Source organism: Oryx dammah, unplaced genomic scaffold, assembly GCF_014754425.2.
Source record: "Oryx dammah isolate SB20612 unplaced genomic scaffold, SCBI_Odam_1.1 HiC_scaffold_11056, whole genome shotgun sequence".
Lineage (NCBI taxonomy): Eukaryota > Metazoa > Chordata > Mammalia > Artiodactyla > Bovidae > Oryx > Oryx dammah.
This window is the reverse complement of record NW_024080450.1, coordinates 1,225,876-1,250,666: the sequence shown is the minus strand read 5'-3', so window position 1 is coordinate 1,250,666 and position 24,791 is coordinate 1,225,876. Positions and strand designations below refer to the sequence as shown.

The window sequence follows — 24,791 nt, the reverse complement described above, 5'->3', positions numbered from 1 at the left end:
CACTTACTTCTTGCCAATTTTTGCATAAGTACTTTACAGACACATCTCAATGAGTCCTAGAAATTTTATTTTAAAGATAAAGAGGCTGATGCTTGAAAGGTTAGGTCAACTGCTTCAGACTGCATAGTCTGAAGTGGAGGGCCATTTAAATGTGAGTCATGCTCTCCAGCCATTCAGGAAACTTCCCAGGACCCAGCTTAGGTTTCTTCCTTCTACATATCCCACCGCTGTGCACCAGGACCTAGGAAGGCTCATCATGGAATACTGACTGGTAAATGCTCTTGCCCAAAAAGAGAGGGAAGATAATTCCATGTACTCCCCATCTCCTGGGGACTCCTGGCTCCTGACATTCCACTTCAGATGTCTCTTTTCTTGCCTTTCTCCTGAACCACAGTGTCCCCCAGGTCCAAACTCAGAGCTCAACTGAGTGCTGTGTGTAGAGGTTTGGGAAGAGGGTATCACATGCAGGCTTAGAGCAAGCCAGCTGGGCTGGGACCTGGAGCCTGGAAAAAGTTCATGTTGTTTTTAAGCAAGAAAAAAACCCAAAAAACTATTATAATAGCTTTTATTGAGCACCTACTTGTGCCAGGCACTTTACATACATCTGTGCTTGTAATTCCCACAACAACCTGGGAGGTAGGCATTATTATCACCATTTTATAGATGAAGAAACTGAGGCTCAGAGAGGTTAAGCAGCTTACTCAAGGCCACACAGTTTGTAGATGAGTGGTAGAATCAGGGGTGAGTGCTCCTAAAGTTTCACTAGCATTCTTCACAAAGAAAATCGAGGGGGTGGAGGAGTGGGCAAAGAGATGCATTCTCTAGGGGGTGAGGGGCTGATTCTGCTGTCAGAGCTGTTAAGGGAAGCTGGTGCCGCTGCTGCTGCTAAGTCGCTTCAGACTCTGTGCGACCCCATAGATGGCAGCCCACCAGGCTCCCCCGTCTCTGCTGAACCCTGCCCTATCTCCCACCTCCCCACTGCTGGCAAGCCACTCCTTCCTCAGACTCAGCTGCAAAGGCAGAAAAAACTCTCTGGCTGCTCTTCTTAGCAAAGAAAAGTAACTAAAATGAAAAATCTTACCCTGTGTGTATATTTGTGGGTGTCGTTGTGTGTGGTAGTTTGTGTGCTGAAGCACACCACCACCAAAATAAAAACATCCTTTCCCCACTTCCCTGGTTTTTATTTTGGTCTTTCCCCCCCTCCTATTTTCCCACCCAGCTTGTGGGATTCCTGGCCTGGGGATCAAACCTGCGCCCACTGTGGTGGAAGCATGCAGTCCTAACCACTGGACCACCAGGGAATTCCCTAATGTGCCTCCCTTTTAAGCCACACTTCTGCCATGTGTATAGGGAGTGAGGCAGCTGAGAAATCTAGACAGGGCTGTTTATTTTCTACTAGAGTCCCAGGGACATCACCTAGGAAGGGACCAGGTTGAAAATCAAAACCTCAAGTTTGCTCCCTGCCCCTTCCCTCCAGGCTTATGCAGCCTCAGAGGTATTGTTGTGTTAATTCCATAGATCCAGGGACCCGAGGTGCCTCTCTCTCTCTCACACACACACACACACACACACACACATACACACAGAACACACACACACACAGGTTCTTGAGTTAAGGCACCAAGTCTGGCCTGCATGGCCTTGTGAGTCTTTGCCCATCAGGCAGTAGCCCTGGCCCAGGGCTGAACCATGTGTGTACACAGATGTCTAAGGAGGGGGTTAGGAGTCTCTTCACAAATGAGGGACGATGACGATGGCTCTGTCCTCCCGGCCTTTGGGAGGGGACCACTTGCCTCCTTGTCAGTTGGCCAAGTACCTCCATCCCTTGTCGCCAGCTGGGTGGGACCAGGTCAGCCACAGTTCAGGCAAGTGCTGAGAACTCAGGGCCTGGCACTTTCCAACACCAAGAATGTGCCCTTTCTAAGTGTGGCAGGAGGCTATTTTGGGACCTTCAAGAGGACCAAGCCACCACTTCAGAAGGACAAAGATGGAAGGTGAGGCTTCTTTCTGTGCTTTTCTGTTTTTGTTTTGGCCATGCCACTGTGGTATGCAGGATCTTAGTTCCCCTACTAGGGATTGAACTCCAGCCCCCTGCAGTGGAAGGATGGAGTCCTAACCACCTGACCACCACAGGAAGTTCCCCTCTCTGTGCGTTTAATACCCAACTGTGTTTTACAGAGAGCTGATTTTTTTCCTCTGAGCTCTCTTGCCCCCACCCAAGGGAAGGAGTTTCTGTAGACTGGAGTGCCTGTGGAGAGGAGGGCTCTAACAACTGTGCGTGGGGGAGGGGGGCAGGTGTTGCTCCAATGTCTTCTCCCCCCCCCCCCCCCCCCGCCCCTACAGGAGCCAGTTCCAGCACATTTAGGTCAATTACCCACTTAGTGGGTGGTATAAAGTTGGGGACTTCCTGGGGGATAGACGGTACGGTTGTGATTTTGAGGGTTAAAGGCCTACATGAAGACTAGGGTTAGGGCTGCCAGGCTTCTGGGCCCTGGGCTGGGTCAGGATACCCAGATGAAATAAGCGATCTCGTCCAGGTCAACGGGGTAATCCGTGAGCAGCACTGGTGTCTTGTCAAAAAGCTCACCTTTATAGCTGCGCCACTTGCCTGCGGGCAGGTAGACGTCCCGCTCCTGCTTGCCCGGCTCCAGTACGGGTGCCACGAGCAGCGTGTCTCCGATAAGAAACTGTGAGTCGATGCGGTGCGCCGTCTCATCGCCCGGCGCGATCCACCAGAGGGGGCGCACGATGGGGTCGCCCGTGTCAGTGACCTCACCCGCCAGCTCCAACAACAGTGGCGCCACGAGCGAGGCCCTCAGCGCGGTGAACTTGTGCGCGATGGCCACCACTTCAGCGTCGTACCGCCAGGGTGGAACGGAGAACTGCATAGCTGGCATGAAGGCGGCCACTTCCAGCCAGCGCACGTACAGCTCGCGCTCGGGCACATCGCCGCCGCTGGTTGAGCGCTCAGATACAGCGTTGCCACCCACCATATCGGGCAGGATGAAGGGGTAGCCCAGCATGCTGACAGTGAGCACCGCGGGGATGAGCGAGCGCAGCCCCAGATCGTAGCCCCACACCGAGTCGCGGTCCACCAGGCGGAAAAAGCACGATATGTTCTGGGACTGGTAGCCCACGCGGACCTCGGCCAGCGAGAAGAAGGGCAGCGCCATCTCCGTGTAGCGCCGGCTCCAGATGTTGGGATCAGACAGCGGCCTGTAGGTACTGAAGTCCCGGGGCAAATAGCTGACTTCGCCAGCGTCAAACTTGAAGGAGGCCACGGAGTAGCGCGAGCGCAGCCGCCTTAGGTGTCCTTGGAACCAGTCGCGGGCCTCGGGGCGGGTGAAGTCGAGCACTGCGCCTATGCCATTCCACCAGCGCACGAGAGCCGGCAGCCGGCCGGTGGGTTCGCGCACAAACAGCTCCCGCTCCACGCCCTCGCCAAAGCGGGAAGAGTTGTAGTTGACAAACGGGTGCACCCAAAGCGTGACGCGAAAGCCGGCGTCGCGCAGGCGGCGGAACATGTCACTGGCGTTAGGAAACTTGGCCTCGTCGAAGTCGAAGTCACCGTAGGCAGGAGTGTACATGTCGTCGATTTCCAGGTGGCTGCTGTTGAAGCGGTGCTGACGGATCTGTTGGGCGAAACGCTGCACCTTGTCTTGGTCCACCGCGCGCCCGTACAGCACCCATGTGGACCAGATGGGGTCCCGGAAGGCTTCGGGTGCTGGGACCCTCGACGGCTTGTTGAAATAGCGCCGCACCATGTACTTGTGGATGGAGGTGACGTCCGAGCCGACGCACACGCGGTAACTGAGCTCGGGTGCAGCGGCTCGGCCGGCTGGCGGCTTGTAGGGCGTGTCATGGTAGCGCGCCTGCAGTCTCAGGGAGCGCTCCGTGCTGTTCCAGCCCAGGTGGAAGGGCACCGAGTCATTGACCTTGATGGCGGCCGCGCGCGACGACAGCCAGTAGCGCTCGAGGATGCCGCCAAAGGCGGCATCGGAGGAGTAGACATCACTGGTGACGAAGGGCTGCGGCTCCTGCTGGCCGTCCAGGCGGATGGGCCAGTGCTGGGTCTTCATCTCGGCGCCGCCGTACCAGTGCGCCCCAGCATCGCCCAGGAACATGGCGTGCTCCACCGCGCGCCCCGGAGCCGCCTCCTCCCAGCGCACGCGGTAGCACATGACTGTGTCTTTGGGTCGCACGGTCTGGATGAAGAAGTGCAGCGGGCGCCCATCCGCTGTGCGAGAGCAGCCAAGCAGGGCGCCGTCGCGGCTGCAGGAATCCAGGTCCAGGACGCCCGAGCGGAAGGCCAGGCGGAACACCTGCTCGCCCTTCTGGTTGCGAATCGAGAAGCCACCGCGGTTGAGGTCCAGCAGCTCCGCGCGCAGGCGTTCCGCCTTTCGTAGAGAGGCACTGTAGTAGCACCAGGCCACCACTGCGGCCAACACCAGCAGCAGCCCCAGCACCGCGGAGCCCAGCAGCGGCTTCAGCTCTTTGGACGGCTTGGGCTTGGTAGGGGAAAAGTTGTCAGGCAAGAAGGTGTACATGGTTGCGGCTGTGACGGTCTCAGGAGTCTTACGATCTGTGTGGCTCCCAGAGCGGCGGCGGGGGTAGGCCTGGGAATTCTCCTGAGAATTCTGGGGCATCAGCCCCCGGTTAAGGAAGGAGCGGGCAGGGGGGCCACCCGACAAAGCCAATCTGAACCTGGCCGGCCTGATTCAGGAAGGGGAAGAGAGAGGTGGAACTGAGCCTTCTCATTCCATAGTATTTACATTTGCTTCTGTAAGACAAGTGTGTATTTTGGGCAGTTGTATACTGGGACGTCAGGACTTTACTCTTACCAGGATATTCTGTCTGCACCTTACCTACCCTTTCTCATGGGCACCCTGCTTGCCAAAATTAGTCAGGACTCTGAGAGGGGAGGTAGCTCAGAAGGTAAAGAATCTGCCTGCAGTGCAGGAGACTGGGGCTTGATCCGTGGGCTGGGAAAGTCCCCTGGAGAAGGAAATGGCAACCCACTCCAGTATTCTTACCTGGAAAATTCCACGGACAGAAGAGCCTGGCTGGCTACAGTCCATGGGGTCTCAAAGAGTGGGATATGACTGAGTGACTAACACTTTCAGTTTCTGAAAGGGGAGGGGCAGATGACATGCATCTCCATTTTCCTGGTGGAGGAACAAATCCAGACAGAGTCAGGGAGCTGTCCAGGATCACAGAATTAATCAGGCCTCCCTGGATCACACATGGGGGCTGTTCAGGATGATGAGAAGGGGAAGGATCTGGAGAAGGCCTAGTTTCCCAGAGTGGTGGCCATGATGTGAGAAGGGAGATAAGCCTGTGAGCTCCTTGACACCTCTAACACAGTGGTAGGCTGGTTTTCCTATGCAGGAGGGGAAGAGGAGAAAGGAAGGGGAACAGCTCAGACATGGAATTTAATCTTGAGTCAGAAGTCATATTAAATCTGGAGATTAGACAAGATACTTGAAGCCACACTCAGTCCTAGGGCCTGGTTTGGCGTGGGGGATGGGGCAGGGTGAGTTTTGGACATTAGGAAAGGTTCAGGAGCCTAGTATGAGGGCTTGGTGGCTTCTTACATCTCCCTCTCTTTGCTCTCAAACTCCCCTCTGCTCTCAGCCATCAGGACCACTGAGTCCCTGTCCCTGCCCGCCTTCCTGCTCTGCTCCCAGCACCCACATCTGTGGGTCGGTTACCTCCTGGCTTTGTCTCCAGCACTCTCCCATTGTCCTGCTTGCTCCTATCCTAGAGAGAGCACTGTTATTTCTCTCCTGTACCACTGCAACACTTCCTCAATAGGCCTCCCTGATTTCAACTTCCTTTCCCCCCAAGGCCTTCTGCTCCCAGATACTAACCTGATCTTTCTAAAGCAGTTATCAGATTACATCTCTCCCTAGTTCAGGGAGCTGCTCAAGACTGCTATGATGTTCAGAAGACTAAGCTTTGCAAATTGAGGCTCAAGGCATACATGGTCTCACTGTCCTTCTGATTCCATTTCTACCCAGGCCTATCCTGTGACTACCAACCTCATTCCTTCCTTAACCTAAATCCTTCAGGCCACCTGCTTCAGGAAATTTCACCCACCCATCTTGGGTCAATTTCTTTTCCCCACCCCCAACTCTCTGGCAGTCAGACACCCACTACTACACACATACACTTACGCATACTGTATGCTAAAGACTCAGATATGACTGCAGAGAAATACAAACTTAGGTGGAGGTGTGTCCCAACCTGCTGTTCAAGCCTACTGACCCTTTCTGTCCCAGCCCTCAGGGCAGAGTCCAACAAAGAAATAGCACCAACCAGGTGCATACACAGATATATATACACTGCCAGCCCACCAGCTGCCCACCTGCTCCAGCTGGAGGTTGAGGGGGTGGTGGGGAGGAAAGAAGAGACTGACAAACAGTAATTAGACTCCTCCCAGATGCCAGTGTCTGTTTCCAAGTCCCCAGAGACTTCCAAGGACTTTCCAGAACTGCTCAGGGTTCTCACCTACCCCCACGCCCCAAAGACATTATCAAGAATGCCAGATGCAGATCAGAAGTTTGATCCCAGATGTCAATATACAGCTCCCAACAATATCCTCCCCCACCCCCTACCAGTGAGGTTCAATCTTGGGGCCTTATTCTCTGAGCTCCTTCCCCTAACTCTCGAAATTGGTTAGTTCCAGCTGGTCTAGAACAGCCTCTTACTCCCTTCCTCTCATCCTACACAATTGAGCCTTCAAAATTCCCCCACCCCACTATGGACTCCCTTCCTGTAGGCATAGGTTAGAAAAGTCCTGGAAAGTGTAGGTAGTAGCCTTTAGCTGATGCCCTTAAGCTAGTGTTAGTCGCTCAGTCATGTCTGACTCTGTAACCCCATGGACTGAAGCCCACCAGGCTCCTCTGTCCATGGAATTCTCCAGGCAAGAATGCTGGAGTGGGTTGCCATGCCCATCTCCAGGGGATCTTTCCAACCCAGGGATCGAACCCTGGGTTCATTGCAGGCAGATTCTTTACCATCTGAGCCACCATGGACACCCTTAAGCCCTTAAGCTAAGCAAGACCCAAAGCAGGCTTTGGCGGACCAGGATGCCAAAATTCATTCAAGATAATCAAGGTCCCTTCTGGGCATCTAGGGAGAAAGGGTCTGTATCTAATATAAGAGGGACAGCTCATCCTCAAAACGTTCATATTATGCCGACCCATCTACTGACCCCTGGAGGCATGGAGAGGCCACCAAGGTGTCCTCAAAAACCTTTTCAAACACTTAGGTTCTAAGAATCTTTACTTAACTACAATTCGGAGGTTCTTTGGTGAAGGACAGAAACCCACAGGCTCTGTGCTGGTCTCCTTAAATGCCACCATGGCATCCAACCCTAACAATAATGCTGAACAGGGGGCACAGCAGCGGTGCCACTTTACAGGTGAGGAAATAGGGCCCAAACAGAAAAAGGAGCTGGTTTGAAATCACTCAGGTAGCAAGGTTTCTTGAGTCCAAAATCCCAGTTTAACCCCCACAGGGTAAGTTTTAGGAATGGGAGACAATGATTGGCTATCTGAATACAGTAGAGAAAAGGAGTCTTGTGGCCAAAGGGGTGGGACAGGCTTCCATTGGGTGGATGTGGGCATGGTGAGGCCTGTCCTCCCAAGGGCTGGTGCTGCTGCTGGCTCCAGAAAGGCTTCTTGGGGTTGGGAAGTGGCAATTTTAACGGCATCTGGTACAGGGACTGTGGTTCCGGTGTTAACGGTGGCCCTGGAGACCCCTGTAATCGGCCGCCTCCGCCATCTGGCCAACCACAGGCTAAGGCTGGTAGGTGGGGGTTTGCCCTAGCCAAGCCTCTCCCCACTTGACGGTCAACCTCAGTCTTGGCTTCCAGCCTCTAGCTGGTTCTAACCGGGAGGGTCAGGCCCAACACAACTGAGGGGAGGCCATTCCACGTTGAGCTGCTTGTCCAACACAATTCCCAGGGGTAGGGTGGGGGTGGAAATGTCAAAGGCAACTCGATCCGGGCCCCTCTTCCCGTCCTGCGCAGCAAAGGGATCCAGGGATATCGAGTGACTGAGCCTACAGCCTGGAATACCCTACACCCACTGCCAATGCTGCAGCTATAATGTCCGAAGGGACAGACTGAGGTCAAGGGGCCGGTCGCCAGCTGGTGACCGCGGCCCAAAAAGGAGCTCAGGTGTCCAGGTTCACCCCACCTACTCGTCTGTAGGAGAGAAAGTGCAGGAAATACTCTCCCCCAGCACCCTCCACCCAAGGTTTTCCCGCGGGGCTCACTCACGGCAGTGACCCCAGAAGTGGGGGTGAAGGGAGGCTACCGCAGATCCCCTCCAAGCTCGCAGAAGTTGAGCTGCTACGGTGCGACCCGGGGCGCTGCCTCGCAGGGGACTGCCGAGGCCGTCCTCAGGCCCCGCCCCCTGGCTGCTCGGCCACGCCCCGGTCATTTGGACTCGCCTAGTCTCGAAGTCCAGCTCCGCCGCTGGCGTCGGACCATCCTCCCACATTGTCACGAGGACTAGAGGCCACGCCTCTTAGACCCTACCTTCCCCCCGCCTGCTCTTTGCCCAGCTCGGGGCAGCTCAGGCCAGCCGCCTGCCTGGTGCTTCCCGGCTCACCACCCTCTTCACCGGGCCCCCCCCAGTCCCCGCCCCACTCGCCTGCAGGCCCGCCCCTGGTGGACTGTTGCTCACCCACACGCGGGCGGGGCTCTGCCCCAGGCCTGCTGGGAAGTGTAGTTCTGGAGGAAAGTGCAGCTGCCGAACGTTATGGCACCCCACTCCAGTACTCTTGCCTGGAAAATCCCATGGATGGAGGAGCCTGGTGGGCTGCCGTCTATGGGGTCGCACAGAGTCGGACACGACTGAAGCGACTCAGCAGCAGCAGCAGCAGCAGCAAGGCTAAATTTGGGATGTGTATGAGAAGGCGCGAGCCTTAGGGTAATGGGGCAGAGCTGGCTCTCGGGATTCCTTTTCCTCCAGGTTTGGGCAGGTTGAGGCCGTCTTGGTATAACGCTCTCATCAGCTCTTTTCCCATGTATAAAAAGGGAAGGGGAATTCTGGGAAGATACCAGAGGTTCAATGCAGGTTGGATCCAATCAAGGACCCCACGGAGTGTAGCCTTGTTCCATCATCCGGGAGGCCCGATCTGTCAGTTCCCAGCGGATCAGACCAGCAGTGTCTGAGGTTAGGGACTGGGAAGACCAGATTCTGCTTGGTATTTTGCAAAGTCTTCCCCCACCCACTTCCCTTGGTGACAGCCCTTACAAGTGCCTGTGCTGTGAGGAGGTGGGTGTGCCCCAGCATACACCTGCACCCAGGAGGAATGGGGTGAAAAATGCCAAAGACCCTAGAGACTCCAGAACACCCCAAACCTTCTTCTTGAGGGACAGAGAAACAGACTTTGTTGTGTGACTTGAAATGAAAGACTTCTTGGTCATGAAATCTTCCAAAATTGTTCTGGAACCCACCCCTTGGACTTGGGTCAGGGAGGGCAGTAAGGGGTTCTGTATAGACTTTAGGGTGGCTGTGACAGAGACTCTGGGGACAGAGATCATGAGATTGGGTAAGGGACATGGCTTTGACTGCAGTTTGGAGGATTCTGGTCCACTGAGATATGGGGATGATGGGACATCTAGGTTGGAGGATATTGGGGAAATGTCAGTTGTGCCCTCCTGGGATGGGAGGTGAATGGGACCTCCTGAGTGGCTAGGTGGGCCCGTTGGTTTGGGCTCTGGAATGGAAAGGAGGAGGACATGCCCCTCATAGAGCTACTGTTATGTGTCAGGGGGGCACTCAGTGCCACCCATGGGAACTACTGAGATGATGGGGTGGGGAGGGCTCAGTGCATGATGACTTTGAGAAACTGCATCTCTGCTGACGAGGTGTGGCAGAGGCCTGAGGGACTGACTCCTCATGCCAGCCCTGCTGGGTGAGGACACTGCAGGCAGCCTTTAGGGTGAAGAATTAATTTATTGTTCAGCCCCCTTGGCCCGGCCAGCCCGGGCTTCTACCAGCAGTGGTAGTCAGGATAGGTCTCGGACACAAACTCAGGGTGGACAACATAGTTGTTTCTCTGCGAGCCACCAGTCTTCTTGAAGTGACTTGTGTCCCATCTGTGGGGAGACATGGGTCAGCCCTTTTGGACCCTCATACATCTGACTCCAATTCTCAATGACCTCAGGTACTACTGTTAAATTTTTTATTCCCAATACCCACTCCCTAACATTGATTTCCTACCCTTTAATTCAAAAGCATCAATTGATGCTTTTGAACTGTGGTGTTGGAGAAGACTCTTGAGAGTCCCTTGACTGCAAGGAGATCAAACCAGTCAATCCTAAAGGAAATCAGTCCTGAAAATTCACTGGAAGGACTGATGCTGAAGCTGAAACCCCAATACTTCGGCTACCTGATGGGAAGAACTGACTCATTGGAAAAGACCCTGAGGCTGGGAGAGATTGAAGGCAGGAGAAGGGGATGACAGAGGATTAGATGGTTGGCTGGCATCACGGGATTGATGGACATGAGTTCTGAGCAAACTCTGGGAGTTGGTGATGGACAGGGAAGCCTGGCATGCTGCAGTCGATGGGGTCGCAGAGTCGGACACAACTGAGCAACTGAACTGAACCCTTTAAGTCAAGCCCTGAACCTAACACCCTGATCTCTTGACTCTAAGCCCCACTGAAGCCCCACTGCCAACCTGTAACTCTTCAATGCCAATCTCCATGCCCTCTCCTGGGGCTCTCATTTAGTTGCCAATTTGACTTCCCCATGGCACTAGCGCCCCCTTGTGTCATCTTCCCGTCGGTGCATTACAGCGAACAGCTCACCTCCGTTAGTTCCTGGGTCCCCCGCCACTCAAGGTTACAGCTTCTTTTGTGGGTGCGAATTTGCATGTGTGTGCGCCAGACTTACCTAAGGTTCGGACAGGGGTAGTACGACGGCTGGGGAGTTATAACAGCACATTGCATTCCGGGTCGGTGCTCGCAGGGAGACACACTCCTGAAGGGAGAAACGGTGGGCAGGAAGGAGTTGGGCCTTTTGATTTCTCTCCACACCCCAGCCCAGACCAAGACCCTGAGCAGCGTGTCTTGGTCTGTTCAGGTATCTGTCCTACGGCTCGGAGATCCTCCCCTCCAGCCTCCTGGCCCTTCAAGATCTCCTCGAAGTATTGCCTCCGGGAAGACACCTGGAAGTCCCTCTCCCCACAAGGCCTGGTTTCTGCCGCCCAGGCTGGCCACGGAGAACGCTGTACTCTGGGGAGGGTTGGAGGGTCCAGTCATTGAGGATCCTGGATCCTCGCTTATCGACGAAGCGATTTTCTGAGGCTTAAGCACTTTCTCCCTCCTCCACACCCTTGTGAGTGATAAGACCCAGTTTCGCTCAATACATCAGGCTCTCTCAGCCTGGGGAGGGACGGGGTGTCTCCACAGGGTTAGGGACAGGGTTCAGGACCCCCTCCCCTTTTCGCAGCTCTCTAGGCAGACGCGGATGTTGGAGTTCTCGCAGGCTCAGCCCGCCTTGTCTAACGCCAGGTGCAGGGAGATAGATGGCAATCTGAGCTTCTGCTGAGCGCCCGAGCCTCAGTTTCCTCCACAATAACACGCGAGGCTGTCTATCTCCAGAGGTGGTACGGGGCTCCGAGGAGGCCAGGACCCTTCTGTTACCCACGCGGTCACCATTTCCTCGCCCTCTCAGAACCCAACGATAACCCTGCCGATGTACCATCCGCGAGGCCCAGGAATAGGGGACACTATTCTGAGGACACGTGGCGCTCCGCAAGCTAGAACCTGCGTCTCCAGGGCCTGGTGGCCAGGTAGGGGGCAGGGCCGGCGAGCGAGAGAGAACAGGATGAAATTGGTGCGAGGGGTTTGTTCCTCCAAGAAGCTCTCCAGCGGAGCTTCCAGAAGACAAACAAGAGCCAGGTGGACTTTGAGCCCAGCTGGCGCAGGTCTCTAGCCTCAGCAGTCTGCTCAGGCCATGAGGCCCTAGGAATGGACAGGGAGGCGCCCAGTAAGGGAACCGCGCGGGCTGGAGGCGGAGTGGGGTCTGGCACAGAGGCCGGGCAGAGGCTAGAAGTGGCGCGGGACGCCAAGCCCGCAGGGGAGGCGGGAAGGGGTAGGGCTGGGCTCTGGGGGCGGGGCTTGTTTGGGGGCGGGGCCCGGCGACAGCGCGGCCCTGCGAACCTTACAGTAGGCAGCTCTGTGCATAAAGGCCGCAGGCGGCGTTCCGTGCAGGGTGGCCCGGAGACGGAGTAGTCCATCCCACGCAGACAATAGTGGCGGCCCGAGCAAGCGCTCTCATATCCCTGAAAGGGCAGGCGGCCTGGCAGCGGGTCCACACACCCGCAGCGGGGCGTGATCTGCGGCTGCGGCTGGTTTCGTGACAGCGAGTTCAGCATGTTCACCACTACCTCGCGCTCTGAGCCCGCGAGCCCCGAGCCCAGAAGACCCAGACACAAAGTCATAGGAACGGCCAGAGAGGAGGTCAGAGACAGGAAGAGATGGAGACACAAACCGAAACAGGGTTACAACCTCGTCAAGACCCTCAACATTTGTTCTATACCTCGAGGCTCCATCCCTCCGGCCTTCTGGTCTACCCATTTCCCTCCGCTTTCCCTCCGTTACCGTAGGCATTGAGTCGCTCCGGCTTAGGAGGATACACCAAGGGCATTCCTCGAACCACTGTCTCCATCCCGGCCTCCTGGAAGTGGCATAAACGCTGCCTCAAGTTCTGACCCGGAAGAATTCCTCCCTTGGTGGGTTCTCCCAGAACACCCAGACTAATCCCAGGCCGCGCCTTCTACTCTTCAACGCTCTGAGTGTTTGGGGTTGTCTCCGGGCAACGCAGTTTATTCCGCCTCCCTGGGGGGTGGGCATGGGGGTGGGGGAAGGGGAGCTGTAGGTGGACCCGGTCTGGACCTGGGTCCCTGCCATCACTGTCTCCGCATTTGCCTTTGATTTGATCCCTCCTTATCTAGCCGACTCTGTGTCACCGTGTCTCTCTAAAAGGAGTTTTTAAATATTGCATTGTTGCCTGTCCATCAGAATCATTTAAGGATCTTGTGAAAAATTCTGATTCTTGAGTAAGTTCTAATTCAGAAGGGTTCAGTCAACCTGAGGTCAGCCATCAACCTACAGCTAAGAGCCCCTATTCTAGCCTGCAATCCTCTCATAGTCCTTCTGTCTTGATGCCTGAGGTCATGTCCGGACTCTTTCCTATCTCCTTGGAAGACTGTCCTGAATCTCTCTGCTCTGTCTCTGGATGGCCTTGTTCTGCCTCCTTTTGTCCTTGTTATCATCACAAAGGAGGGAAGAGAGGAGAAGGTAGACTCAGCCTATCACTCACTCCTTGGCCAGACCACTAGAGAGGGGCCAGGTGGCAAGCTTCAGGAAGGTAGCATGTCAAGGAGTTTGCACCAGCCTCTGTCTCCACACAGCCTAGCCAGAGATTGGGACCCTGGAGACCCAGTTCCTAGAGATTGGGACTCAAGGGCCCAGCACAGCTTCACTCCTGAGCTCCCTTGTTTCCTAGGAAATATAAACCCTAGTCTCACAAGTGGGAAAAGGCCTTGGAACCTTGGTGGGAAAGGGATGAGAAACTAATGGTGAAATGTCAGACCCTGTGATTTGGGAGGCAGATGGTGAGGGTGCCATCCCAGACCCCAGGCATCTTTGCTGGGCACAGTAGGTACCTTAGGCAGCCGGGGAAGGTATGTGGTACATTTGTTCCAGCAGTTGTAAGGTCCCATCCTCCATGTGTTATACCGGTTACTGCAGAGGTAGTTTGGGTTGCCACACAGGTAGTTTGGGTTGCCACACAGGTAGTTTGGGTTGCATTTGTCTGCTTGATCACAGGGATGGAGATATATAAGACAGGATTACTCCTTAATTTTTTTTTCTAGGATTACTCCTTATTCTATCCCAGGATCTGGGGAGCCGCTAAATGTCTCTCCTCTGATCCCTACCACAAAGCTGGACTCCCACTAATCTCCCTTAGACCAGAAAAGCCCATCCTGGCCCCACATTTGTCTTAGATACTGAGATGCAGCCTGAATCCCACCTAAAGCAAGCTTCTGAGTGGGGTCTGTGTCCTTTGAGCTGGTTACTTTTCATCCTAGCACCACCCTCTCTGAATCAGCCAACATGGAAACCCTGGAAATAGGCCTCCTTCCAAATCTTCCCTTCATCTTCCACATGAAGGCTCAAAGTCTGCTTATTCTGCCTCCTTAAAATCACTTGAGTCTATTCCTTCCTCCAATCCCCCATGATCTTACTCCTGTATTTCCGCAGTGCCTAAGCCAGGAGACAATAATGTCATGGTTAATAGAATGGACTCTGCGGACAGACTCCTGTGGTTCTAATTTCAGCTCTGCCAGATATTAACTGTGTGTGATCTTGATCTAGTTAATTTCATCTTGTCTCTGTTTCCTTACTTTTAATATGGGACTAATAATACTATCTACCCCATAGGGTTGTTGTGAGATTTAAATAAGTTATCATATGTAAAACACTGAGAACAATGCCTGGCACACAGAAGACTATCATCATCATTATTACTGTGATTATTATTGCTATTAGTCTATTGGTCTTCCTACCTCATTTTGAAATCCTACAATTGAATCTCTACATAGAAACTTTGGCACTTATCATAAATGAAAATCCCCATGTAAAAACCCTCCAAAGCTGCACCCACCCAGTTACCTAAGTCTGTCTTGTAAGTTCCTCTATGATCCACCCCACTAACAGTGTGAAGGAACACACCTGAGAGATTAGGAAAGCAGGTCTAGGGGCCACAGAGGAAGAGCAGGTGTGTGTACATGTGGGGTAGTGTGTACTGAGGGGTCCAGGTTGGATGGTTGGACATACTGAGTTTGAAGTGTTTGGGGCCATTTAGGTAAATCTGATCATAATCAGCTAAAGGAGAGTGGAATTCTGGTGAGAGGTCAAGGCTAGAAATAAAGACTTGGAGTTGTCAGTAATTAAAGTTGTGGGTTAAATTAAATGGTTTCAGGAGAGAAATGAGAGAAGAGGGCTCAGATCAGCACCCCGAGAAACCCTATGTTTCCAGAATGATTAGACAAGAGACCCAGGAAATTGAGGCATCAGAGAAGCTCGTGGGGTTTCACATCTTCCTTTCACAGATGGAGGGAAGGAGTTTCATAAAGTAGAGAGTTGTCAGAGTGAAATGCACAAGGTAGGTCTCATAAGGAAAAGACTGAAGAGTCCCATGGATGAGGTAACTGGAACCATACAAGATCAATTTTAATAACATTAAGTGTAAGTGTAGGAGATGCAGATTCCCAATTTCAATTGAACATTAATCAGTTCATTCAACAAATATTTAGGAAGCCTGATGCTATTCTGGATGGAGGGGGCCCAGCTCTAAATAAAACAAGACTTTCTGCTCTTTTGGAATGTATAGGGAGACAAATAATAAACATCTAACCAAATGAGAAAGATGATTTCTCATAAGGCATAAGGAGTGACTCTTATTTTCAAGAATTTTGGCTGTTAGGGGGAGGAGCAAGAGATAATTTTTAGGCAGAGGAAAATTAGAAAAGTCTTCCAGGTTGAGGGGAGAGAGGTGTGGTGGGGCAGGGCCACCCAGAAGATGGGAGAAGATGGCACCCAGAATACACATGAAGGAATTTGTTTGGAGGAGGTTAATGCAGCCTCCCTTACTCTAGGGATAAGACCAAGGCCTCTTCCAGTTCTTTGGCACAGACTGGGAGCTCCCAAAAGGTAGAGCCTGGATCTCCTTCTCCAGGGTCAGGGGTCAGGGTCAGGGTCAGGACAGATGGTTGGGACTCAAGTTAGAATGGGGGAGATAAGAATAGAAGGCCAGGTTGTGGATGGGGATAAGGACCAGGGTGGAGGTCAGGATTCAAGTTGGGTTCAGGTGTAGGGTCTTTGTTGGGGTCACTGAATGGGTGAGCGGTAAGGCCCTACCTTCCTCTGGACAGAGCCAGTATTTCTCAGGGAAGTAGGGGTGGCTTGGTATGGAACCCTTGTAGCTGTAGTCCTGCACAGCACACTTGAGCATCTTCTGCAGGGCGTCAGGATCCACATGGCGCTGTGCAGTCTGAGTCAGGCCCTGGGCAAGGGGAGAGGGGAAGAGATGGCTAGGTGCATGGAGACCCCAGCCTTGGTATCCTGCTGGACCTAGATTTAGCTCTTGAGGTCAGCCCAGGTGGGTGTTCCACCTCTCCCTCTATGCTGGAGGGATATCCAGGCCAGCTTTGCTTGAGTCACCCTTTCTTCCATCTAAGGACTCGGAACCTGACGTTTGCCCTCAGTCAGAGTGATTTCCTGATGTTCTCATTCCTGTCCTTTCCTTGACTAGGACTTCTAAGGGCAGAGCTAGGTGTCTTGTCTTCTTTCTTCCAGACTGTGTGCTGCCTGGGCTCAGGGTCTGGGTCTCCCTCGACAGAGTAGTAGACCTATGGTGGAACCTGGAGCCTCAGGACAGGCTGGCTGCCCTGGGAGCTGGCTGCCTTAGGCAGGTGTTTAGGACAGGGAGGACTCTTGAAGAATCTGGCACCCTATAGGAGATGAAGAATGGGGCCAGAGGGGCACCTACTTTAAAAATCGAATTCTCTGACTCCAGCCTGAGCTGAATTCTACTGTGGCTCTCATCTTGACACCAGTATTACGCTTGACCCTGACATCATTCACGTTGTGCTATTCTTCATCCTAGCCTGGCTTTTCCCCTGATCTTGGTTCAGACTCTAGGTCCCTCTGCTTCTTGAGGTTCACCTCATCTTATCCTATCACCCCAAATTCCAGATCAAGGTCTCCCTTTGGAGGCTCCCTTCTCCTCAGCTAAATGTAGATTGCCAGGTTAGTTGTGGGCCCATGTCTCTGTAGGGATCCAGGATGAAAGTCAGCTGGGTTACAGAGGTGGGCCACCCAGCAAAGTCAAATACCAGAAAGGACTTCCTCATCATGGGGGGCAGCAAGGTGCTGGGCTGGTGACGTTGCTACCACACTTCCCCTGTGTGATCTAAAAAGCAGAGGCTTCTCTTGGCCAGGGGTGAGACCTTGCTGCTCCTAGCGCTCCTGCTGCTGCTGCTGCTGCTAAGTCGCTTCAGTCGTGTCTGACTCTGTGCGACCCCAGAGACGGCAGCCCACCCGGCTCTGCCATCCCTGGGATTCTCCAGGCAAGAACAATGGAGTGGGTTGCTGTTTCCTTCTCCAATGTGTGAAAGTGAAAAGTGAAAGTGAAGTCACTCAATTATGTCCAACTCTTCGCCACCCCATGGACTGTAGCCTACCAGGCTCCTCCGTCCATGGGATTTTCCAGGCAAGAGTACTGGAGTGGGGTGCCTTTGCCTTCTCCCCTAGGGAGAGAAGGCAGGGGCTCCTAGACCCCTGAAAATCCCTTAGCTGAGGGGCTTCTTGGGTCCTGCATGCCAACTGAGGTTTTGTTCTGTGGGCAGATCCCGCACAGTCATACTCCATATGGGTGAAGGGGCCCCAAGACTTAGTACTCTCCTAAGTTTTACACACACACAAACACATGCGAGTCCAGACACATAGATCTGTGCACCCAGATACACTCATAGACACATGTACAGATGTACATCTATGCAAACACAGTCAGACATGCTCACGGACCCATAGACACTCAGACACGCTCACATACCCACAGATGTGTGCACTCGTACGTGTGCGCGTGCACACATACACGTAGTCATTTAAAAGAACCCACAGATATCTTCAGTGTTTCCCTTTAAGGCTTTCCTCAGATATTTATTATCTTTGTTTGTCTGTTCATTAATAGGAGATTATAAAGACTAACTGAAGGCTCTGAGCTGTGGGTGGGCATCATTGTAGGCTGGTCTGGCTAGACTATTTGTTGCAAACTCTGTCAGTATCTGTAAGTCTTTTCCCTTGGGTTGATCAGATCTCTCCGAAAAGACTCTCAATCTTTGGCTTGAGAGTTGTACCTGGCTGCCAGTGTTTTGAGAACCTAGTGGAGAATAGGGCTGGTGGGGGTTTTAGTATTCAGCATATGGAGGTTCACCTGTTTTCAATATGGTACCCTGACCTTAGCTGGGTCTGGAATTCCCAGTCCTGAGATCCTTGCCAGAAAATAAGCCTTCTGACTTTTGCAGAGATGAGCAAGTAGTCACCCTATGGCATGGAGTAGAGGAGGGAGTTAGTGGTTTTAATTGTTTCTTTTTATTTTGTTCAAGCCAAGCATTATGCAGGATCCTAGTTCCCAAATTCCACCAGCCAGGGATCAAACCTGTACACTCTGCATTGGCAGCATGGAGTCTTAACCACTGGACCACCAGAGGAGTTCCTTTAATTGCTTTTTAACAGTGTTCAAATCATTGTTTCAGCCTTGGTCCTGTCCCATCTTAGTTTCAGAGAAGCCTAATATTACTAATTTCTGAACCTTTTGAAAATTCCGCAGTTTTAAACTGAATTATGCCTTGTGTTTCCCACTATTAGCTTTGGATTCAGCTTTCTCAGAACTGTTGTCAGTTACTTAACTATCACACTTTCCAGCTTCTGAAATTTTGTTGTCATTGTCCCACTTTTTCACTATTTTTGTGAACTGATGTCTTAAATGTCCACTTATTATAGTTTTAGAGGAGTTTTAGGAAGGAGTCAAAACATGTGCTCAATCTTAACCCAGAGAATAATCCTTTATACATTCTACATATTCTTTTGTCAGTTACATGTTGCAAATATCATCTCTCAGTTTATGGCTTATATCTTCATTTTCTTTTTGGTGACTTTTGATGAACATAAGTACTTAATTTTAATATAACTGAATTTATTAATCTTAGGTAGTGCTTTTGTGACTTAGGAAATCTACCCATAATCTAAAATAATGGAAATAATATATAATTTCTTCTAAAAGCTATACAGTTTTACTTGCTATATTTAAGTCTTAATTTGTCAGGAACTGGATCTTGTGCTTGGGGTGAATTAGGGATCAATTTTATTTTTAATCCACATGGGTAATCAGTTGTCTCATTGAGTAATCTACCTTCTCCCACAAATTTTTTAAAGTATTTATTTACTTGGCTGTGTTGGGTTTTAGTTGTGGCACATGGGATCTTTTGTTGTGGGGTGGGGGCTTCTCTAGTTGCAGCATGTAGGCGCCAATGATGGCACCAGCTGGGTAGTTGCAGTGTGCAGGCTTAGTTGCCTTGCAGCATGTGGGATCTTAGTTCCTCAACCAGGGATCAAACCTGCATTCCCTGCATTGGAAGGTAGACTCTCAACCACTGGACCAGCAGGGAAGTCCCTCCCACATATTTGCAAAGCTACCCCATCCTGATACATCTTTTCCCATAGCTTTACTTTCTTTTTAAAAAAATTTTTTTAATGTATGTACAATTTTTAATATTTATTTTGATTTATTTATTTGGCTGTGCTGGTCTTAGTTGTGACATGTGGGATCTTTAGTTGCAGCATGTGGGATCTAGTTTCCTGACCAGGGATCAAACCCAGACCTCCTATATTGGGAGCACAGAGTCTTAGCCACTGGACCACCAGGCAAGTCCCTCCATAGCTTTACTTTCAATCATCTCTGTTGCATATTGTTTCTATTTATGTGTGGCTCCATTTCTGGTCTATTTTATTCCATTAATCAGTTTGTATATCACTTCAGTAATACTATGCTTTATGAATTTCTGTAGATTGGTAATAAATATTATTATCTGATAGAGCAAGTTCTCGTTTTCTTCAGGTGTGTTTTAGCTAGTCTTGGTCCTTGGCTCTTCTCTATAAATTTTAGAAACAGACTGACAAATTCTTCGAGGAATCTTATTCAGATTTTAATCAGAATTGTATTGAATCTCTATGTTAGTGACTTTTCCTCTCCAAGAGCATGCTATGCCTCTTCATTTAAGTATTTTCTTAAAGTATTCAAAGTTTTATAATATTATCCATACAGTTTTACATAGACTGTTATTTATTTCTACTAAGTTTAACTCTTTGATGCTTCCTAAACACTTGTTTTTGATGTAAAGAAATGTGGTTGACTTATATTCATTTGACTTTCTAAATTCTCTTATTTGAATAATTTTCAGATTCTATATGTACAACTGTATCATCTGTGAATAATTGAATCATGACAGTTTTTATAAAAATTCCTTTCCTATCCTTGTATCTTACATGAATGATATTGTTTTCCAATATACAATTTACACGGTATTGTTTTCCAATATTTTGGTTCTTTCTTTAAATTTTACAAGCTAAAATCATTATAATGATTTTCTGTAGACAGTTTTGCTTAAATTTATCTCATTTACCAATTTCTTAGCTCATCCTTCCTTCTTGTATCTCAAATTTCCCTTTTGTGATTAGTTCCCTTTCCTCAAAGTATATCCTTTAGAAATTCTTTAGTAGGTCTTATGGTAGTAAATGTTTTAATTTTTATTTGCCTGTAAGTGTCTTTATCTTATTTATTTATTGGCATTGAAAGGAAGATGCATTGAAAATAATTTCTCTCTGCATTTTTTAAAGTCATCTCTTATGCTGGTGTTGCACAGCTTTGAATGAGTTACCTAAGAATCCGTGGATTCATTTCTCGTTAGTTGTGGAAAATTCAGAGCCTTTTCCTCTTCAGATAATTCTCCTTTCTGCTCTTTCATCCTAGGACTCTGAGTAGTTGTGTGAGATCTTCCCCTTCTTTCATGTTGCTTAATGTATCTTCCATATTTTCTCTCTCTCTGTGCTGCATTCTGGAAAATTTATTTCATTCTTTCACTTTGCGGACACTCAATTTTTTCTTTTTTCAAATTTTGGCTGTGCCTGGTCTTTACTGTGGCATGTGGACTCGTCATTGTGGCACGTGGGCTCCTCTCTAGCTGCTGTGTGCAGACTTAGCTGCTCCACTGGCATGTGAGATCTTAGTTTCCTGACCAGGGATCGAACCTGAGTCCCCTGCACTGGAAGGCAGATTCTTAACCACTGGACCACCAGGAAAGACCCTCACTGACACTCTTAAGCTGTGTCTAATTAGCTTTTTAACCCATCCACTGAGTTTTTGGTTTTAACATACATATCTTTTATTTCTAAAATTTCTATTCATTTAAAAATTTGTCTGTCCTTTTAAGAACATAATCTCTTATTTCTTGCTCTTTCTGATGATTTCACACTTCATTTTTAAAGACTCGTAATTATTTTGTATTCTTTGTTAATTCCAATATCTTATGTCCTTAGAGGTTTAAGGCTGTTGCTTATTGTTTCTACTGCCTCTGTCATATGGTGGTTTGTTTCCTTTTGTCTCTTATTATGAGCTCAGATTTGAATGACTGTACTTTGAAGGGTACCTAGAGACCTACATTGAAGATATTTTCCAACACAGAATATATATACATGTGTGTGGGGGTGGGGTGGGGGCAGGGAGCCAGGGATCATTGGATTTTCTGGTTCAGTTTGGGAATTACAGGTTTAGGTTGCTCCATCTTGCAGCTAGTTTAAGGCTCAAACTTCTGCTTGTAGTACTGATAGTGGCATTTGTTCTCAGGGCAATTCTGTCATCTTAGTATACTTACCACTCATCTCCACTGACAGTCCAAAACAAAATAAAAATTAATTGTTATGCAAGACCTAGTTGTTTGGAACCATGAGCGTCCTTCAGTTTTAGACCACCATACTGTCAGAAGCAGAAGCCTTTTCTTTCATTATTAATCCACTGCTATCTAACTTTCATTCCTTTCCACTCAACGAAGCTGTAGAGTCAGGTGGCTAAGGGTTACTACAGCCAAGAGATCCCTTTCTGTGCTGACAACATTTGAAACTGAGCTTTGTCTAATAATAGTGTCTTTGTTGGTTTCTCTTGGATTTTTCCTCCTATCACTCTGTCTCCTTTCATGGCTCTTCTTCCTTTACCTACCCCCTGAATATTGATGTTCTCCAAAGTTCTGTCCTTAGCCATTTTCTTACTCTTTTTCGGCAATCTGAATTACTCCTACGATTTTAGCTACCACCTATGTGTTGATTTCAAAATCTATGTCTGTAGCCCGGACCTCTTTTCTTTGCTTTGGATAAGTATATCCAGCTACCTATCAGACATCTTTACCTGGAAGTCCTTGAATATTTTTGCCCCCAGAAGAACCCCAAACCTCTCTCTAATGTGCATTCCAAATCTCAGTTGGTAGCACTGCCATTCTTCTAGTTTTCCAGAGCCCTAAACCCAGGAGTCATCCTAATCTCTCTCATCTTCATATCCAGATGGTGACCAAGATGTGTTGACCTACTTCCTAAAAATTCTCTCCTATTGAATTTGGAAAAGCAGGCAGGCACTTTCATATCTTGCTGGTGGGCATGTAGATTATTATGACCTCATCACAGCAATTTGAAGAATATAACAAAGTTTCTTGGATTTGGCCTTTCTCCCAACAGTTTCATATCTATGAATTTATCCTAAGAGAACAGTTGATGTACACAAAGAATGTACAAGAATGACTATACTAGCAAACTTTTATAAGCAATCTAAGTTTCCAATAGTATAAAATTCCTGAACTATATTTTGGTACATTCATAAAGTAACACACCATACAGTTATTAAAATTACATTATTGAATATTTTTGACACAGGAAAATGTACTTGATAGATGGTTTTGCAGAAAAAGCAAGATTCAAAACATGGTATACAACATGACACCAACTTCATAAAATTTTTTTTGCTTCCTGAAAGGGCACAGGGTAATAAATTACCAGTGGTTATTCTAGGTAGCGAGAATTATAGGACTTTTTCTTTGTGCTTCTCTTAGTTATCCCCATTTTCTGCATTGAGCATATATTTATTTTGTAATTACAAAAATAATTTTTAAAATGTCCTCCTATTCAACAAATTCCCCTTTTCACTGCTACAGACTCTCCTTATCTCCCACCTACATCCTCTCCCCTTATCCTTCACCATCTCATGGGGCTTCCTGCCCTCAGTCCCAGTCCCTTCAATCTCCTGCCTCTGTGGCCAGAGTTGCTTACAATCCAAGCATGACACTCCCAGGATCAGAAACCTGGAGCATTATGACTGCATTTCGCAACACAACCTGCGGCTCTTCATGGTCTGCAGGCTCCTCTCTTACCGTTGGGCTGGTTTCTCTCTCTGCTCTAGTCCTTAGTACCTGGTGGGTCCCCGCCCCGGTGTTGCCCTTTTTTATATCTCTTCTGCTCGAAGTGTCCTCCTCCTGGCTCTCTTTTTAAAAATCAATTAATTTATTTTTTTGACTGTGCTGCGTCTTTGTTGCTATGCACAAGCTTTCTCTCGTTGCAGGCTTAGTAGCTGTGGAGCACAAGCTTAATTTCTCGGATTTAACCTGCACTGGCAGGTTTGTTCTTAATGACTAGCCCACCAGGGAAGTCCCTCCTGGATCTCTTAGTAGACCTGCCCTTCGGGTCCCTGGAGTGAGCTCTTCTTTCTGATTCTTCTACCAGCACAAGCCTCTGCTGTTGCATGTTTCACACTGGGCACTTTGTTCCTTTCTTGCTGAGAGCTCCTCAGAGGCAGGGCCTGGCTCTTCATGGTTGTAACCATACAGTACCTGGCACACGTAAGTACTCAGCAAAGTTGTGTTGGATGGTACACACAGATTATCTTCCGTGGGCAGAGTCACAATTAGACTCACATATCTCCTTTCCATTTTGTGAAGCTGCACACCCCCACTTGGCCGCCTGTCTTCCACCACAGGAGACTGTGACATGCATGCATAAAAACATGCCTGTAGGCACAGCCCACAGGCAGCCTCAGGGCCTTTGCACTTTCTGATCACTCTGCCTGGAATCCTGTTCTTTCAGTTCCTCACATAGCTCAAAGGTGAGCTAGTTGTTGCTCACTTTTCCAGTCTCAACTTAATGTCACCTTGAAAGAGAGCGAGACCTCTTCCATCACTCTCAATATAAGTAGCTCTCTCTTACTTTTCATTTCCAGCACCATGTTTATTTCCTTTACAGAATTTTGGACAATCTTGTTTATTTCTTATCATCTGTCTCTCTCCATTCCCTATCCTGGTGGAGTAGCAAGGTACCATGAGGGCAGGGTCTTGTACTACTTTATATATATTAGAAGTTCTATGCCTAAGCAAATGAATCATATACACACAAAACTACAAATAATTACAAACACACAATGACAGCCACACCATCAGTCATCCAGACACCCACAGCCATACATTCTGGACTGCACTCCCCCAAAACTCCCACACCAGCTTCCCACTTACCCGGGTCACAAACTTGTTGGCTTCCCAGGCCCATAGAGGTGGGTCCTTGTAGACCTCCTTGATGGAGGTAGGGGCCCTGTAGGAGTCACTGTAGGTGCTGACGGGGGTCTTGGTCTTTTGGGAAAAGAGGAACATAGTGGGGTCTGGGGGACGCCGTGGTGGGCTTTACCTACCAAGGGCTCCTGCAAGACATCAGTGACCACCCCTTCTTTCCCAGACAGCCCAGCAGGTACCCCTAGCTGCTGTGACCCTCTCCTGTGGAGGGTCTCTCAGCTTCCCTCCCTCACAGCCTTCTTGCTCCTACCCCACCCTGATTCCCTCTCTACGATGGGCACTGCCCATTATGATATCATCTGGCTCAGCCCCATCTCCGGGGAGGTGAAGATTGACTCCCCACCCCAGTCTCTTCCTGCCTTCAGCCTCTCAAAAGGGCCCAATTTCCAAGAGTTCACAAGGTCCCCAGAGACCTTCTAGGCCAAGCTTCTCACTGTGGTGAAGAGGAATGGAGATTCCGAGGGGTCAAGTTCAGAGGGTCAGTTCTCTGCCCTCCCCGGCCCATCTGCCCCTGGCCCCGACCCCAGGTAGGGAGCTGAGGC

At 49.9% G+C, this 24,791-nt stretch overlaps 2 protein-coding genes across 3 annotated transcripts; both read right to left on the bottom strand.

The window, feature by feature from the left end:
• Positions 1-551: 551 nt before the first annotated feature.
• LOC120860307 (myogenesis-regulating glycosidase) lies at positions 552-8,622 on the bottom strand. Its single transcript, XM_040236089.1, has 2 exons — positions 8,288-8,622; positions 552-4,713 (listed from the first exon to the last, which is right to left on the bottom strand). Exon 2 carries the CDS (start codon positions 4,644-4,646, stop codon positions 2,502-2,504), a length of 2,145 nt encoding a protein of 714 aa, XP_040092023.1. The 5' UTR covers positions 4,647-4,713; positions 8,288-8,622; the 3' UTR covers positions 552-2,501.
• Positions 8,623-9,402: 780 nt separating this feature from the next.
• On the bottom strand, positions 9,403-24,425 carry LOC120860319 (spermatid-specific manchette-related protein 1). 2 transcript variants are annotated; one of them, XM_040236116.1, is made up of 7 exons: positions 24,196-24,425; positions 15,953-16,097; positions 13,696-13,844; positions 12,629-12,704; positions 12,188-12,422; positions 10,917-11,003; positions 9,403-10,117 (listed from the first exon to the last, which is right to left on the bottom strand). In XM_040236116.1, exons 1-7 carry the CDS (start codon positions 24,328-24,330, stop codon positions 10,012-10,014), a joined length of 933 nt encoding a protein of 310 aa, XP_040092050.1. In that variant the 5' UTR covers positions 24,331-24,425; the 3' UTR covers positions 9,403-10,011. The 2 variants fall into 2 exon arrangements, with proteins under 2 accessions (XP_040092050.1, XP_040092049.1); XM_040236115.1 differs by lacking the exons at positions 13,696-13,844; positions 24,196-24,425 and having other exon boundaries at positions 15,953-16,298.
• Between the last annotated feature and the right edge of the window lie 366 nt (positions 24,426-24,791).